The sequence below is a fragment of the Choloepus didactylus genome, chromosome 2 (assembly GCF_015220235.1).
Source record: "Choloepus didactylus isolate mChoDid1 chromosome 2, mChoDid1.pri, whole genome shotgun sequence".
NCBI classification, from domain to species: Eukaryota; Metazoa; Chordata; class Mammalia; order Pilosa; family Megalonychidae; genus Choloepus; species Choloepus didactylus.
The window spans coordinates 197326417-197340264 of NC_051308.1; the positions used below are offsets into that span (position 1 = coordinate 197326417).

The window sequence follows — 13848 nt, forward strand, 5'->3', positions numbered from 1 at the left end:
TGCTTCTCTTTCTTTAAAATATACATATCAATGACTAAGCACAAGTCTCCAAGCAGAAACTTTTAAAACCTGTTTTTATGCATGTGCAGCATCATATGGTATATAAATTATCCTAACTGATTTGCAATCTGAGTGATCTCTCAGATTAAACATTGTTCCAGATGTTTTGTTCCCAGAAATAATTTCCCTAGCATAACCTTTTATCATAGTATAGCAGTCAGCTTCAGGCCAGTGATACTTAGTTCTTCCTCATTTTTAATTTGAAAGATTGGGAATCAATGAAATGTTGCTAGTCATAGCAGAACTTTTGGAATTAGTTGAATTATTGAAACTAAAAGGAGTATTACGCTTCTGAGAGAAGGCTGGTCTTGGACAGGTATCAGAGAGAGTGCTTAAGACAGAACTGAGCTTATCCTATGCCTTGAGTAAGCATATGTTGAGTTGGAGAGACAAAAAGTAAGGGTGTTAAACCATATGAAATTACCATTTTCATAGGCCAAAAACAGTAAAATATTGGTGACTTTATATAGTTCAGCCTGATACACAAAGGACCAAAAAGAAAAACCACACCTCTAATGTGAACAGGTGTGGACATTTAAATTTAAGTACATTTATATTGGTTATACTCCTGAATTTAACAAAAGAGAAATTCTGGTAGTTGAATTCACTTTTAATTTCATGTAAAATCATGATTTATGCATGAGAGGGATGCATAACTAAAAATAAATTATTTTTCTACATGTAGGTAGGTGGTATAATCACTTCAGTGGCTAAAAGTATTCTAAAAGATTTTCAACTTAAATTACTTCTGTTATCTACACTTCATTAAGCATGAATGTAGTGGGGAAATATTTATTTGTTAACCAAAGCTATAGTGGTGTGAGGTGGACTGAGCTTAAACAGAATATTCTGCTTTCAGCCTTTTTCTATGCTGACCAGGCTATTATTTCCTAGTCCTTTGCACTCCCTCCCAGTCCTTAGTTCCAATACTAACAGTCTTAAAGGTTTTACAGTGGAAAAAACTGAAACCTTAAAAGATGAACTTCCCTGAGGTCACATAGTTCATAAGTGGTAGAGCAAGGATTCAAAACTTTTATTTTCACTAATAATTTATTTTCATTAAATATTTTCACTAAATATATGGTTTAAAAGTTCCCTATATAATTATAATAAATTCACACAGGAGTAAAACGGGGGTTACTATTGTTTCTTTCTTTAAAAATTGTAATATAATAAAACACATTTGAATCATTTTCTTTCTTTTAAGGATGAACGTGAAGCCAGAGAAAATGTAAAGAGAGAGCAAGATGAGGCTTATCGCCTTTCACTTGAGGCTGACAGAGCAAAGGTGGGTTTGACAGGGGCCTTCTGGGATAAAGAACGTGTATTAGTTAGGGTTCTCCAGGGAAACAGGATAGGATATATATGTACATATGTAAATATCAAGAGACTTATTATAGGAATTGGCTCACAGGACCATAGGGATAAGCAAGTCCAAATTCCATAGAGTAGGCCATAATTTGGGAATTCAGATGAAGGTTTTGATTAGTTCCCTAGGAGAAGCTGGCTGGCTGAAGTAGAAATAGTAATTCTTTCTGACTGCTGAAATTATCAGTTCTCCCTTTAAGGCCTTCAAGTGATTGAAGGAGACTTCTTTCATTGCTGAAGACAATCTCCTTTGTTGATTGTAGATGTAATCAGCCATAGATGCAATCAACTGACTAATGATTTAAAAACACAACATACCTTCACAGTAACAATAAAGCCAGTGCTTGCTTGCTTGACCAAACAACTAGACATCGTTACCTAGCTAAGTTGATACATGAACTTAACCATCACAGAACTCAATTCCAAATAGTCTTTCAGTATTTGAGTGCCAACCCTTTTCATAACTATGATCCCTAAGAATATTGGATTTGCAATGGAGAAAGCTAGATTCAACTAACAGAAAAAATATAATTCTCCCCAAGCTTCTTAAAGCATGGTTCATTTTGACAAGATAAGTTTGTTGAGAATCAGGAAAAATGAAAACAAAAATGAACCTAATATCTATTTTATTTGTTTTTTAATTGATCTGTGGTAGAACCCAGCAATTTTTAAAAGTTCTTCAGGTGATTCTAATGCACAGTCAGGGTTGATAACTACTGATTTATTTAATACTTATTGAGTACTTATTTTTGTAGTGGGCATTCAAGAAGGAGGGGAAAATGAAGCCTCAGTTACTGCCATTAAAAGGCTCATAATATGGCAGAGCAGATTGTCAAGAACACAGCTGAAAGACACAGCAAGGATTCTAAGTGTCATATGTGAAGCACTGAGTTCTGTGAGGCATTAGGGCACAGGAATTTCAGTGGAAAATATTTTCCTGATTTTATGGAAAGCCAGAAGATGAGACTGTATTGAGGAAGGTTTTGTAAAAGTAGTATATGAGAACTGGACAGAGAAGAGGGACAGGAGGGAAGAGGAAATAATCTATAAGTAAGGGGCTAGAAAACATGAGGCACTATAGAGGATATTGTGATTGCAGCATGAGATTTGAGTACAGGAAAGATAGCAGAAAAAGGCCAAAAGGAAGGCCAGAGAATGATCATAAAGAATCTGGAATACTCTCCTACCCAGAACCATCAAATGTGTTTGACTAGGAACTCAACATGATCAAATAGCTATGGTTTGTTGTTGCTTTTATTTCCATTTTTTTTCCTGGAGAGAAACACTTCCATCACCAAAATGTATGTCTGGGCCATGCTGGGAATAAGCCCTTTCTTTGACTGTAACCAGATCACTTTCTATTTTATCAATAGAGGGAAGCTCATGAGAGAGAGATGGCAGAACAGTTTCGTTTGGAGCAGATTCGCAAAGAGCAAGAAGAGGAACGTGAGGTAGGGCATAATTTTTATTTATTTATTTTCCCCTAAACTTTTTATTTTGAAATAATTTCAAAGATACAGGATAGTTACAAAAATAATACAAAACCATACAGAGGACTCCAGCCTACCCTCCACCCAGATATTCAGATCCACTAATTTTATTATTTTGCCACATGTGCCATATTATTCAATCTATTTTCTACATATTTGAAAGTAATTTGTGTACATTACGTTCCTTGAACACTTAATACTTCCTTGTACATTTCCTAATAACAGGATATTCTCTTCCATAACCACTTTAAGTACAGTTATCAAGTTCAAGAATTTAACATTGATATAAAATTTACAATCTATATTCTGGTTTTTTCATATGTCCCAATAATGACCTTTTGGGACTTTTCTCCTCCATTATTAGTTTCAGTCCAAGATCACCAGTTGCATTTAATTGTCATTGTCTCTTTAGTTGCTCCTTTTCTGTTTTTAAAATTTGTAGAAAAGTTTATACAACATAAATTTTCCCATCTCAACCATTCCCAAGCATAGCATTCAGTGGGATTAAGCACATCAACAGTGTTGTGCTATCTTCATCCATTACCAGAACTTTCCCATTACCCCAAACAGAAATCCTACCCCCATTATGTATTAACCCTCTCCCATTTTCCCTATAATATCTGTCCCTTTGTATTTGATTACTTCACTCAACATGTCTTCAAGGTTCATCCATATAGTGGCATGTATCACTTCATTTTTAAGACTGAATAATATTTCATTGTATGTATATACCACATTTTGTTTATCATTTCATCTGCTGATGGACATTTGGGTTGTTCTACCTTTTGGTTGTTGTGAACAATACTGTTATGAACACAGGTATACAAATATCTGTCTGAGTCCCTGCTTTCAGTTCTTTTGGTTGTATACCTAGAAGTGAGATTGTCAGATCATATGGTAATTCTGTGTTTAACTTTTTGAGGATTAGAAAATTTATTCAAAACATGGGTTGTATTTATACTGTTTGATATTGAGACTGTTAATATTTTTGTAACATTTCTTTCCCTTATTTCAGACTCTTTTAACCTTTTCTTAAGAGAATTATTCCTGATCTGTTGTATAGAACTCTTAGAAAACTTGACCTTGTACTAGAGTCAAGGTTTCTATACTTTTCAATTCTTTTGTCCTTTTGTTGCTTAATATCCTTCCTGGGTACTATCCAAAAATTTAGAGACTATTTTTTCTGCATCCCTTTCCCCATCCAGCCTTCACTTAACCCACCAAAAAACACTGTGATTTATTTTTGCAGCATCATGCATTCAGCCTGTAAATATGGAAAATCCATTTAGCTTGCTGATTTTTCTCCCCCTTAGTTCATGTTATGTCCATGCTAATATAGAGAATTTTTCATTCATTCATTTTTTCAAAAAGTTTTTGAGTACTTATTATACTTATCTGCCCAAAATCTGTTTGGGACTAGGGATGCAGATGTTGGTCCTGCCCTCTTATCAGTCATCACTCTTGGTCACAGAACACCTCCTCTTTCACTTATTCAACAAATAGAAATAGAACTACGCTACGATATATGAGAGTTACAACAGAGGTTTGCCTAAGCTACATTGGGAACAAAGAGAAGGGATGTCAAATGACTTGCTAGGATGGCTTCACAGAAAAGAACTTTTAGACCTTTTTTCTAGAATTGGGGTTAATGACAACATTTGCTTATAAAAAGAGGAAGCCATATAGCAAGTGATGAAAAGGCCTGAAGGACTCTAACTCGGGCTAAGCAAAACTCTTATCAGTCATCATTCTTGGTCACAGAACACCACCTCTTTCACTTCTTTAACAAATGTTTTTTAAACAAGACACTCTGCTGAGCACTGCAAGAGAAATAAAGGATGATAATATGTTCTCTGCCTGTGAGATTATATCTTTAGGGAAAATCCAACATATATACATGTAACAGAAAATCAGAAAAACCGTGCTAAATGACATAGAAGAAGTAAAAGTAAAAGCAAATTACTTAGGGAGTTCAGAGACAAAAAAAATTCTTTTTAGAGATTTGAGAATAAGACAATAGTGTGGAAGAAGTGATATTTGAACCAGGTCTTGAAATATGTATAAAATTTCACTGCTTAGAAATTAAAGTTCATTCATGTTCAGACACTTATTGAGTGCCTATCACATATGTATAAGATATTACACCTGTCTTATAGTCACTGCACTCTGAGGACTCTCAATATGGAAGGTAGAAAATATTTTGTTGAGGTTTTTCTGTGTATCTAGCACTCTTTAAGCTGCTTTACATATGCTTACTCATTGACCATTTAAACAAGCTACAAAGTTAGAAATTTCCTTTTTTTTAAATTCGATTTTACTGATATTTATTCATATACCATACAATCATCCATGGTATATGATCAGTTGTTCACAGTACCATTATAGAGTTGTGCATTCATCACCACAATCAATTTTTGAGCATTTTCATTGCCACACACACACAAAAAATAAGAATAAAAGTTAAAGTAAAAAAGAGCACCCAAAACATCCCCTTCACCCCATCCCTCCCTATTATTCATTCACTTTTTGCCATCATTTTTCTATTCATCTGTCCATACACTGGATAAAGGGATAGGGAGCCACAAAGTTTTCACAATCACATGGTCACACAGTATATACTTAATTTAATCAAGTATTATCCAAACTTATTTAACTCTTTTTTTCTTGGAGTACCAGTCAACATATTTTATCATGCTAGTGTACCACAAACCATTCTTTGGGAAAAGATGGTATTGTGCACTTCTGAAAAAACTGAGACCCAAAGATATTTTACAGTTTGCCTATGGTCACCAAAACTGGTTGGACATATAATCTGCACCAGAAGCCAGTTCGCTTGACTTTTCACAATAACAGTGCCTCCCTTTGTGACCAGAAATCCCAACTCACATAATTGCATTGAGAAAGAAGAGTGGTTTTGTTATTTTTATTATCGCCAGTATTTCAAGATCCTTTAGAAAAGTGAAGTATTAAATAGTCAAATCACCTTGGTCACAGGGAAATTCCTTAGTGGTTTTGCCATGTGGTAACTATGTGTTGGGGTAAAATCAGTAAAATCTAGGAAGGAATATTGATCTGGTCCTTAGTGAGGATAAGGAGAAAAGCTATAAGACTATTCTGAAGGAAAATAAAGAAATGATAACAGAGATATCACCTATTTTACTAATTTATGCATTTACTTATTCTTTCCAATGTCAGTTTCAAGTAACTTACATTAAAAACATGCAATTCAATAAGACTAAAAAATAAAGAAAAGAATATAGGAATCATGGTATAGGAGAAATAAAGGAAGATAAAGCCAAAGGTAAGACTAACACCTCAATACCAGATAATCCAGCACAGACACCAAATGCATGTCATAGGGTTCTGTACAATTGCTCTAGATGTGCCACAGAATTTGTTCTTTGTTTCCCCTGAGCCAAAACAAAGGACAATATGATTGCTTACAAATTTTACTTTATCTGTAGCATCAAAAAGAGGCCAGTCTCTCAGGCGGTGCCCACATTTTTCTAGCACTGAAGCCTTAGAACTGTGTTTCCTGTGGTTTCCCTTCAAGAGGCAGCTGTATACTATCCTAAATTATATCCATTAGCTGCAATAGCAAGTCATGTACAATAGTTTCTTATAACAGTCTTTATATAATTCAAAGTCATAAGGACAAAGCAAAATTTAGTAAAAGCATCTCTGTGAAGGCCCAATAATGCATTTTTCTTGTAGTCTAGCTTAAAGGATAGAATTTATAGTACTGAGAGAAATGTGAAAGCACATATCCCTCAAGCAGTTCTTCCTGAATTGTCTTTTGCCTCCGAGTTTTTGGTAAGTAGAGGATTTTAACTCCTCCAGGTCTTTTATTCTGTCAATATTTAGCAGATATTTATTCATCTCCTTTTAGTGCACATCACTAAATCAGGTACTGTGGATACTATATAATATATATAAGACATGCTCCTTGCCCTCAAGGAGCTCATTGTCTAATATGAGAGGGTAGATGACTATAAAATAACTATAGGACAAAATATTATACATTATAAAAGCCATTAAAGTCATGAAAAGTACTATAGATATTTGGAGGAAGGAGATAATTTTTCACTAGGAAGGTACCAAGAAAGACTTCAGAAAGGGAAGAGGCCTTTGAAGGATTGATAGGACTTTGATGGTCAAAGTTGTAGTAGAAAACCATTTTGAATGGATGGATGGATGGATGGATCGGCAGGGAAGGGAAGGACATGGGCTGTGTAAGGAACAAAAAAAGGCAAGGGCTTTCTCAAGACACATTAAATGAACAAATTTAGAGCACAGTCCAGTAGTTAGAGCTAAGGCAAAAAGGGCCAAGTTTGGAGAATTGTGGGTGGAGAGAATGAGCACAAAGCTACTATCCTTTTGCTGCTGGCTCCCTCAGGCAAAAAAGCAAAATGTTACCTTTTTTGCCTATCTACACAACGTGGTTTCATTTTACATTTAAACCTTGGTGCCTCCTCAAGTAGAAAATTTTAAGTAATAGTAAAGGCCATTAAGTAAGGGAACAGAAGAACATGGAATTAGAAGCTTTGGTACTTGCCCTCAATGGGAGAAGGGAAGATCAAACTGTGGTAAGTCCATACAATGGCATACTACTCAGCATTAAAAAAGAACAAACATTTAACAACAAGCATGAATCTCAAATGCATTATGGTAAATGAAGGAAGCCATTTATTTATATGACATTTATGATTACATTTGTATAGCATTATGGAAAAGGCAAAACTAGGGACAAAAAAACAAATCAGAGGTTGCCAGAGGCTGGAGATGGAGGGCTGGGGAAATTGGGGGGGTGAGGGGTTTGGTGGTTATACAACAGTGTGCATTTGTCAAAACTCACAAAACTAGACATTTTACAAGGTGGATTTTACTGTATGTCAATTATACCTTAATAAAAAATGAGAAAAAGTCATTAAAGTGATTTCTTCTAGATCACATATGGTCTAATTACCCCTCTTCTTTGTTTTCTCTCTAACTTCAATTCATACTCCTTTCCTTGCTCATTCTGCTCCAGGCACATTGGCTGCCTTGCTGTTCCTCTTTCAAACCAGGTACTAGGGCCTTGGTATTTACTGTTACTTCTGACTATAATGCTTCTCCCACATCCAAATGTCCATGTGGCTCCCTCTCTCCTTTAGGCTTTTGCTTACTGGAGCCTGCTTGGCCATTCTATTTAAAATTACATCCCCTCCCTCTCTTCTACCAGCACTCCCTACTTTTTCTTCCATAATACTTACCACTATTTGACAAACTATGTATCTTCCTGCATGTGTGTTTGTTGTCTTTCTCCCCACTCTAGTAAAATGTAAATTTTTATCTGTTTTGTTCACTGCTATTTTCCCATCATCTAGAATGATGTCTGGCTCCTAAAAGATGCTCAGTTAAGAATTCATGAAATGAATTAATGAAATGTTGGCTTTAGCCTGTTTAGTGCTATGCTTCAGCCAGCTGTAAACTATTATTTTGTAGGTACTCACTGAAGCCTTTAGAGGATAATATATGTATGCATGTATTTATGTATATGTGTGTGTCTGTGTGTAAATTAAGCTAGTCTTTTTTTTAATTCAGTTTTATTGAGATATATTCACATACCGTACAATCATCCATGATGTACAATCAGCTGTTCACAGTACCATCCTATAGTTGTGCATTCATCACCCCAATCTGTTTGTGAACATTTTAAGCTACTCTTTGATTGTTATTATAACAGATTATTGTAAATATCCTTTAAAAGAGTATATATTTTCCTTTCTTTTTAAAAAATGTAATTGTGTATAAACAGTCTTTTCTTGGTGTCTATCTTTAGTGCCTAATTTCACTTTTAAAAATGTCTGCACTTCTTATCCCCCAAGATGTGAATGCTTTGAATGTTCAGATTTTTTTGGCAATAAAAGTTCCGGATCAGTCAGTATTTCCAACTTATACCACGTTTCCTTCTTTCCTAAAATAATGCAAACAAAGAACTGTATTTGTTGAGCAAACCAAAGTGGAGTTTAACAGTGGTGTTTACTATGGCTGCTGTTCGAATGTAGGTGTCCTTTTTACTATTGTTTTACAACAGTGTTTGCTTACACGAGGCCTTTGCTTTTAGCCAGTATATTTGAAATTGAGCTATTTTTCTTCTTTTTGCCAGTAAAACTGTTGGGTATTTCAGTCACAAGGTTGCCAACTTACCTAACATCTCTTCATTGTTTTCCACATTGGTCCACTGGTGTGGGATATCTGAGGTCTGTTTTCATGCTGGGGAAAAACCCTGGAGACTGGGTACACTGAGGAGCAGACATTGCCTGCACGATGAATGGGGTAATGAGCTACTGTTGTTTATTCTTCTGTAATGTAATTGGTTGAGTTCAGACAATAATGTAGCATCTGTTGTTATACCATGCAGGGAAATGTCAAAATAGAAAGCAAGCAGACAGGTGGATTAAAGGGAGAACAGGAGGAGAAACAAGGAAATATCATATTAAATTCTGATTTAAACTAGGTGCAAAGGGAATAATCATAATGATGATGATAATACCAACGATGACTGTGTTCTGTTGAGCACAGCGTTAGGTACAGTGTGAAATTTGGTGCTAGGCATTTTTATTAATTGAGTGTTTATCATGTATCATCACTTGCTAAGTGTTTTATAATCATTACTGCATTTTATACAAGACCCTTGCGAGGAAGCTTTTATCAGCCCTATTTCTTACATGAGGAAACTGAAGTTCATAAAGATTGCCATTTGCCTTAGGGCCAGGAAGTAAACCAATGTCTGTCATCCCCCAAAGCCTGGATTCCTAACCATAACATTATATTTAATTTAAAGATTCAGATTTCTAACACTGCAGTGTTAGAACTCAGGATAGTGGTTAGCTTTGAGGGGAGTTCCTAGGAAAGGGACAGAGGACTTCTGAGATGCTTGATCAAGGTGCTGGTTACCCAGGTATGTTCACTTTCTAAAAATTTATCAAGCAGTAAGATTTGTACACTTGTTCATATGTATGTTACACCTTAATAAAAACCTAAAAACAATTACAGAATACATTACTTGGAACCAAAAAAAGATAAAGCTCTATGCAATACAACACTAATCTAAATTTATTTTTAAAAAGTTAAAAATAAAAATATGTATTTATATAAAATATACATAGAAAAATTAATGGATGTAAACTCTCCAAAATAATAGTAGTAGCTGTCTCTTGTTGGTGGATCTACAAATCCATTTTCATGTTTTCCTTAACATTTCATCTATTTTTTGCAATGAAAATAGATTTCTTACATTACTTTCATAATCAGGAATATGTTTTTTCATCTCACAGACATTAAAATCTAATTTCAGTGTAAAAGAGAAATAGCCAAATTATCCCATTAATAGTTTAGAAAATATAGATAAATCTAATCCATGCATGTAGTATACTCCTATAAGGAATTATTATTTGCCCTTAAGGGACACATGTGGAAAGTTAATCTTAACAGTTGGTGCTGGAAGGAGTAAGTACTCAGAGGAAGGCGAGTCAGGATGGTTAGTTCTTGCTTACTAGAAATAAAGGTCATGAGATTCAAATTCTTTTAGCATTTATTGAGTACCTACTATGTGCCTATCACCATACTAAGCACTTTCACTTGCATTATTTCAGTTAATTTGTTAGTTTATTGTGTGATGAAAACTATAATAAACATACTACAACTGAAATTTAATTTTGATATACATGGGGCATCCATTCATTGGGTTGTTAATATATGACAGTGTCACTAAAGTAGCTTAATATTTGGAAATATTCAGCTGAATCTCATTGCTGACCACAAACACCAATATTACATAAACTTCCATTCATGCTATCAAAAAATTTTAAAAATCAAAAGTGACTAATTAAACTTCCTATTCTTCTGGTCTTTGAGCAGTATTTCTCATATCTCCATTTCTAGGTGATTTCCTCATATGAAAAAATGATAGTGTAGGACTATCTGGCCAGTACAACCTCTTCCAGGTCTGATAATGTATGTAACCTAGTCTTCATTATAGTCTTCTGCCTCTTGAGATCTGCTGTTGTATGTCTCCGTTGTGTCTTCCATCTCATGTGTTGTGCCTTTCATTTCCATAGATTCTGCTAGTTGTTTTTTCAAACTTTCGATTTCTACCTTATGTACACTGAAGTGTTTTCTTTATAGGCTTCATCTCTTTTGCCATATCTTCCCTAAACTTTTTGAATTGATTTAGCATTAGTTGTTTCAATTCCTGTATCTCAGTTGAAGTTGAAGTTTGTTCCTTTGACTGGTCCGTAACTTCATTTTTCTTATTGTAGGTTGTAGTTTTCTGTTGTTTAGGCATCTGGTTTCCTTGGTTACCCCAATCAGGTTTGCCCAGACCAGAATGGGCTCAGGTTCCAGAAGGGGGAAATATTCAGTATCAGGTTTCCTTGAGGGTGTGTCTTAGAAGATTGACACACCCTGTGAGGACTCAAGCCGCTGTGCCTTTTCTAACCTGCCCAGCAGGTAGCGCCTGTCAGCCTGTAGCTCCTGACTGGTGTAAGGAGGTGTGGCCTCCTTAGTTTCTGTTTTGGCTGCTTTCCCCCAGGCTCTGGGGTCTTGTTCTGAATGGAAGCCGGGTAGTAGAGCTGAGCACCACCTCCTTCCTCTAAGGGAAGATACACTCCTCAGGGAGTTTTCGTCGGCATTTAAATAGGTTCTTTGTCTCTCTGATTCTGTTGTCTCCACCCTTGTCTGGGTCAGAGCGCTGTGAACTGAAAATGGCTGAGGCTTTCTCCACTGAGCCACTCAGGTTCAGAGAGAGGAAAAGAGACAGAAAGCTCCCCTTTCCAGGCCAGTCCACAGCCCCCAGTTTCACCTGTCGGCCAGAGATAGCACCCAGTCCTCTGAGCTCCCCCTCCCAGGGCAGAGAAGTCCCCTGGCTCTTTAAGGTCAGTCATCACTAAAAGCCTCTGTCTGTTTGTTGGGGATTTGTAGCTTGTATTGAGAAGTCCACATTTGACAATTAAAACCCCAGTTGGAGCTGGACTGAGGTATGTTCACTTGTTCAGAAAGTGCTGCTCTTTATCACAGCAAGGCTTTGCCGTTCAGGCTGCTGTGGGGGGAGGGGACTCCCGGCTCAGGACTGCAGTTTCTACTCACAGATTCCACACTGTGGTCTCAGGCATTCCTCCAAATCCAGGTTGGTGTAGATGTGTGAACAGTCATGGTTGTCCCCCGGCCGTTATTCCAGATCATTTACTAGTTGTTCCTAGTTGTTTATTAGTTGCTCCAGGGTGACTAACTAACTTCCACTCCTCTGTATGCCACCATCTTCTCAGGCTCCCCCTCCCATGGCTTTTGATGGTGGGTTTTCTTGATTTAGCACTTGCCCAGTTATAGCAGCCCTTTAACTGTTTTCCATAGTTTGAGGAAGGATACTGTCTTTAAGATTCTTCTGCCACTTTTGCCTGAGGGGGTTGGAATAATGACTGCTTTCAGAGCCAGACCCCAGTGATTGGAAGTAGCTGATCAAAAGCAGTGATCAGCAATCAGACCACACACCCATGGAGTTTGGAAGACTAGGTCCTTATATCACAACCTGGCACCGGCAAGCTGCACTAGGAGCCCAGGCTGCACTTACTATTGCTGCCTGCTGTGCATGAGACTGGGGGATGGGGAGTGGTAGCAGCTGCAGGGAGGGTGAAATTCACCGGTATTTAGCACAATTTACTCATCCCTTCTTCCAGCTCTTGCCTGGGTGTTGCACAGAGTTCCACTAGACTCTGGAATTTTAAAATGTTGATTCAGAGAGTTCCTGCCAGTTCGGTAGTTGTTTTGGCAGAGGGACTGATACCTGGAGCTTCCTACTCCACTATCTTCCCACAATCCTCTCTCCTATTCTTTCATTTTTAATGATATAAGAATTTTAAGGCTATGAATTTCCTCTGAGCACTGCTTTAGTTGTATCCCATAGATTCTGATATGAAGTGTTTTAACAATCATTGTTTTCTAGGTATTCTGCAGTTTTGATATATATTTCCCCTTTTACCCAAGGGTCAAATAATAGAGAGTTTTTTATGTTTTTCTCCCAGTTAGAAGAGTGAAATCAACTTTGAAAATTGTTGTTGAGGTTTTAGAGGACATAAGTCCCAATTGCTCTTACTTTTATATTTATGATATCAAATATCATATGTTAGAATAGTTGTAAATTAGTTGAGGGAAAAACATTTGCTTATTGCCACAGCCTGTGAGGGCTTTGCCAGTTGAAAGACCAGAGAAGACTCTGGGCATTTTCTAAGACATGAACTTTTATTCAGGGCTTACCTACAGGGAGCGGAAATCAGCAGAGATCATGACGACGGCTCTCTCACGCCAGGCGGGTACCACACTCGCAGGGAAGTTGACCATGCAATTAAAGAGGTCAGCCGAGCCAGTTATAAAGGTTTAAGACAAAGACATTCCTAAGGGTGAGAGAGCATACTCCTGGGAACAGGGTCTTGTGATATGAGGAGGGGGATCATAGGATGGGACTTTGTAGATAGCCACAAGAGTGATAACACTTTAGGGAGTCAGGAAGCAGGTAAACTAAATTAACATTTGACATTGCGGGGTGGGGGGTGCGGTGGGGTCTGACTTTACATTTACATCTTGCTCCTTTGTGAGACCAAGAGTTTTTCACCTCCTGCCTACTTCCCATTTTAAAGTTACATTTTAATTTTAATTTACCATTTTCTCTCTACTGGTTTACAAAGATGATAGGCAGAACATGCTAATATCATGCTCACAAACTTAGAAACCTCCCAGGGTGCTAAGGACAAAAAAGATTGTTGTGAATTTCTGCCATAGATTCCAATGTGAGCAGGAACATCAGAGATCTTCCAGCCTTCCAATGTAGTACTGTACATTAAGAACTGGGAAACTGGGTCAAGCCCAAATCGAGCCATGAGGTCTCCCAGCATTT

At 36.9% G+C, this 13848-nt stretch overlaps 1 protein-coding gene across 1 annotated transcript in view; it reads left to right on the top strand.

Moving 5' to 3' along the window:
• FAF1 (Fas associated factor 1) overlaps window positions 1-13848 on the top strand; it is a 618418-nt gene that overhangs the window by 570117 nt on the left and 34453 nt on the right. The window contains exons 16-17 of the mRNA XM_037827260.1: window positions 1268-1348; window positions 2802-2879. Coding sequence (XP_037683188.1) covers window positions 1268-1348; window positions 2802-2879 — 159 coding nt within the window. The remainder of the gene's footprint in view (window positions 1-1267; window positions 1349-2801; window positions 2880-13848) is intronic.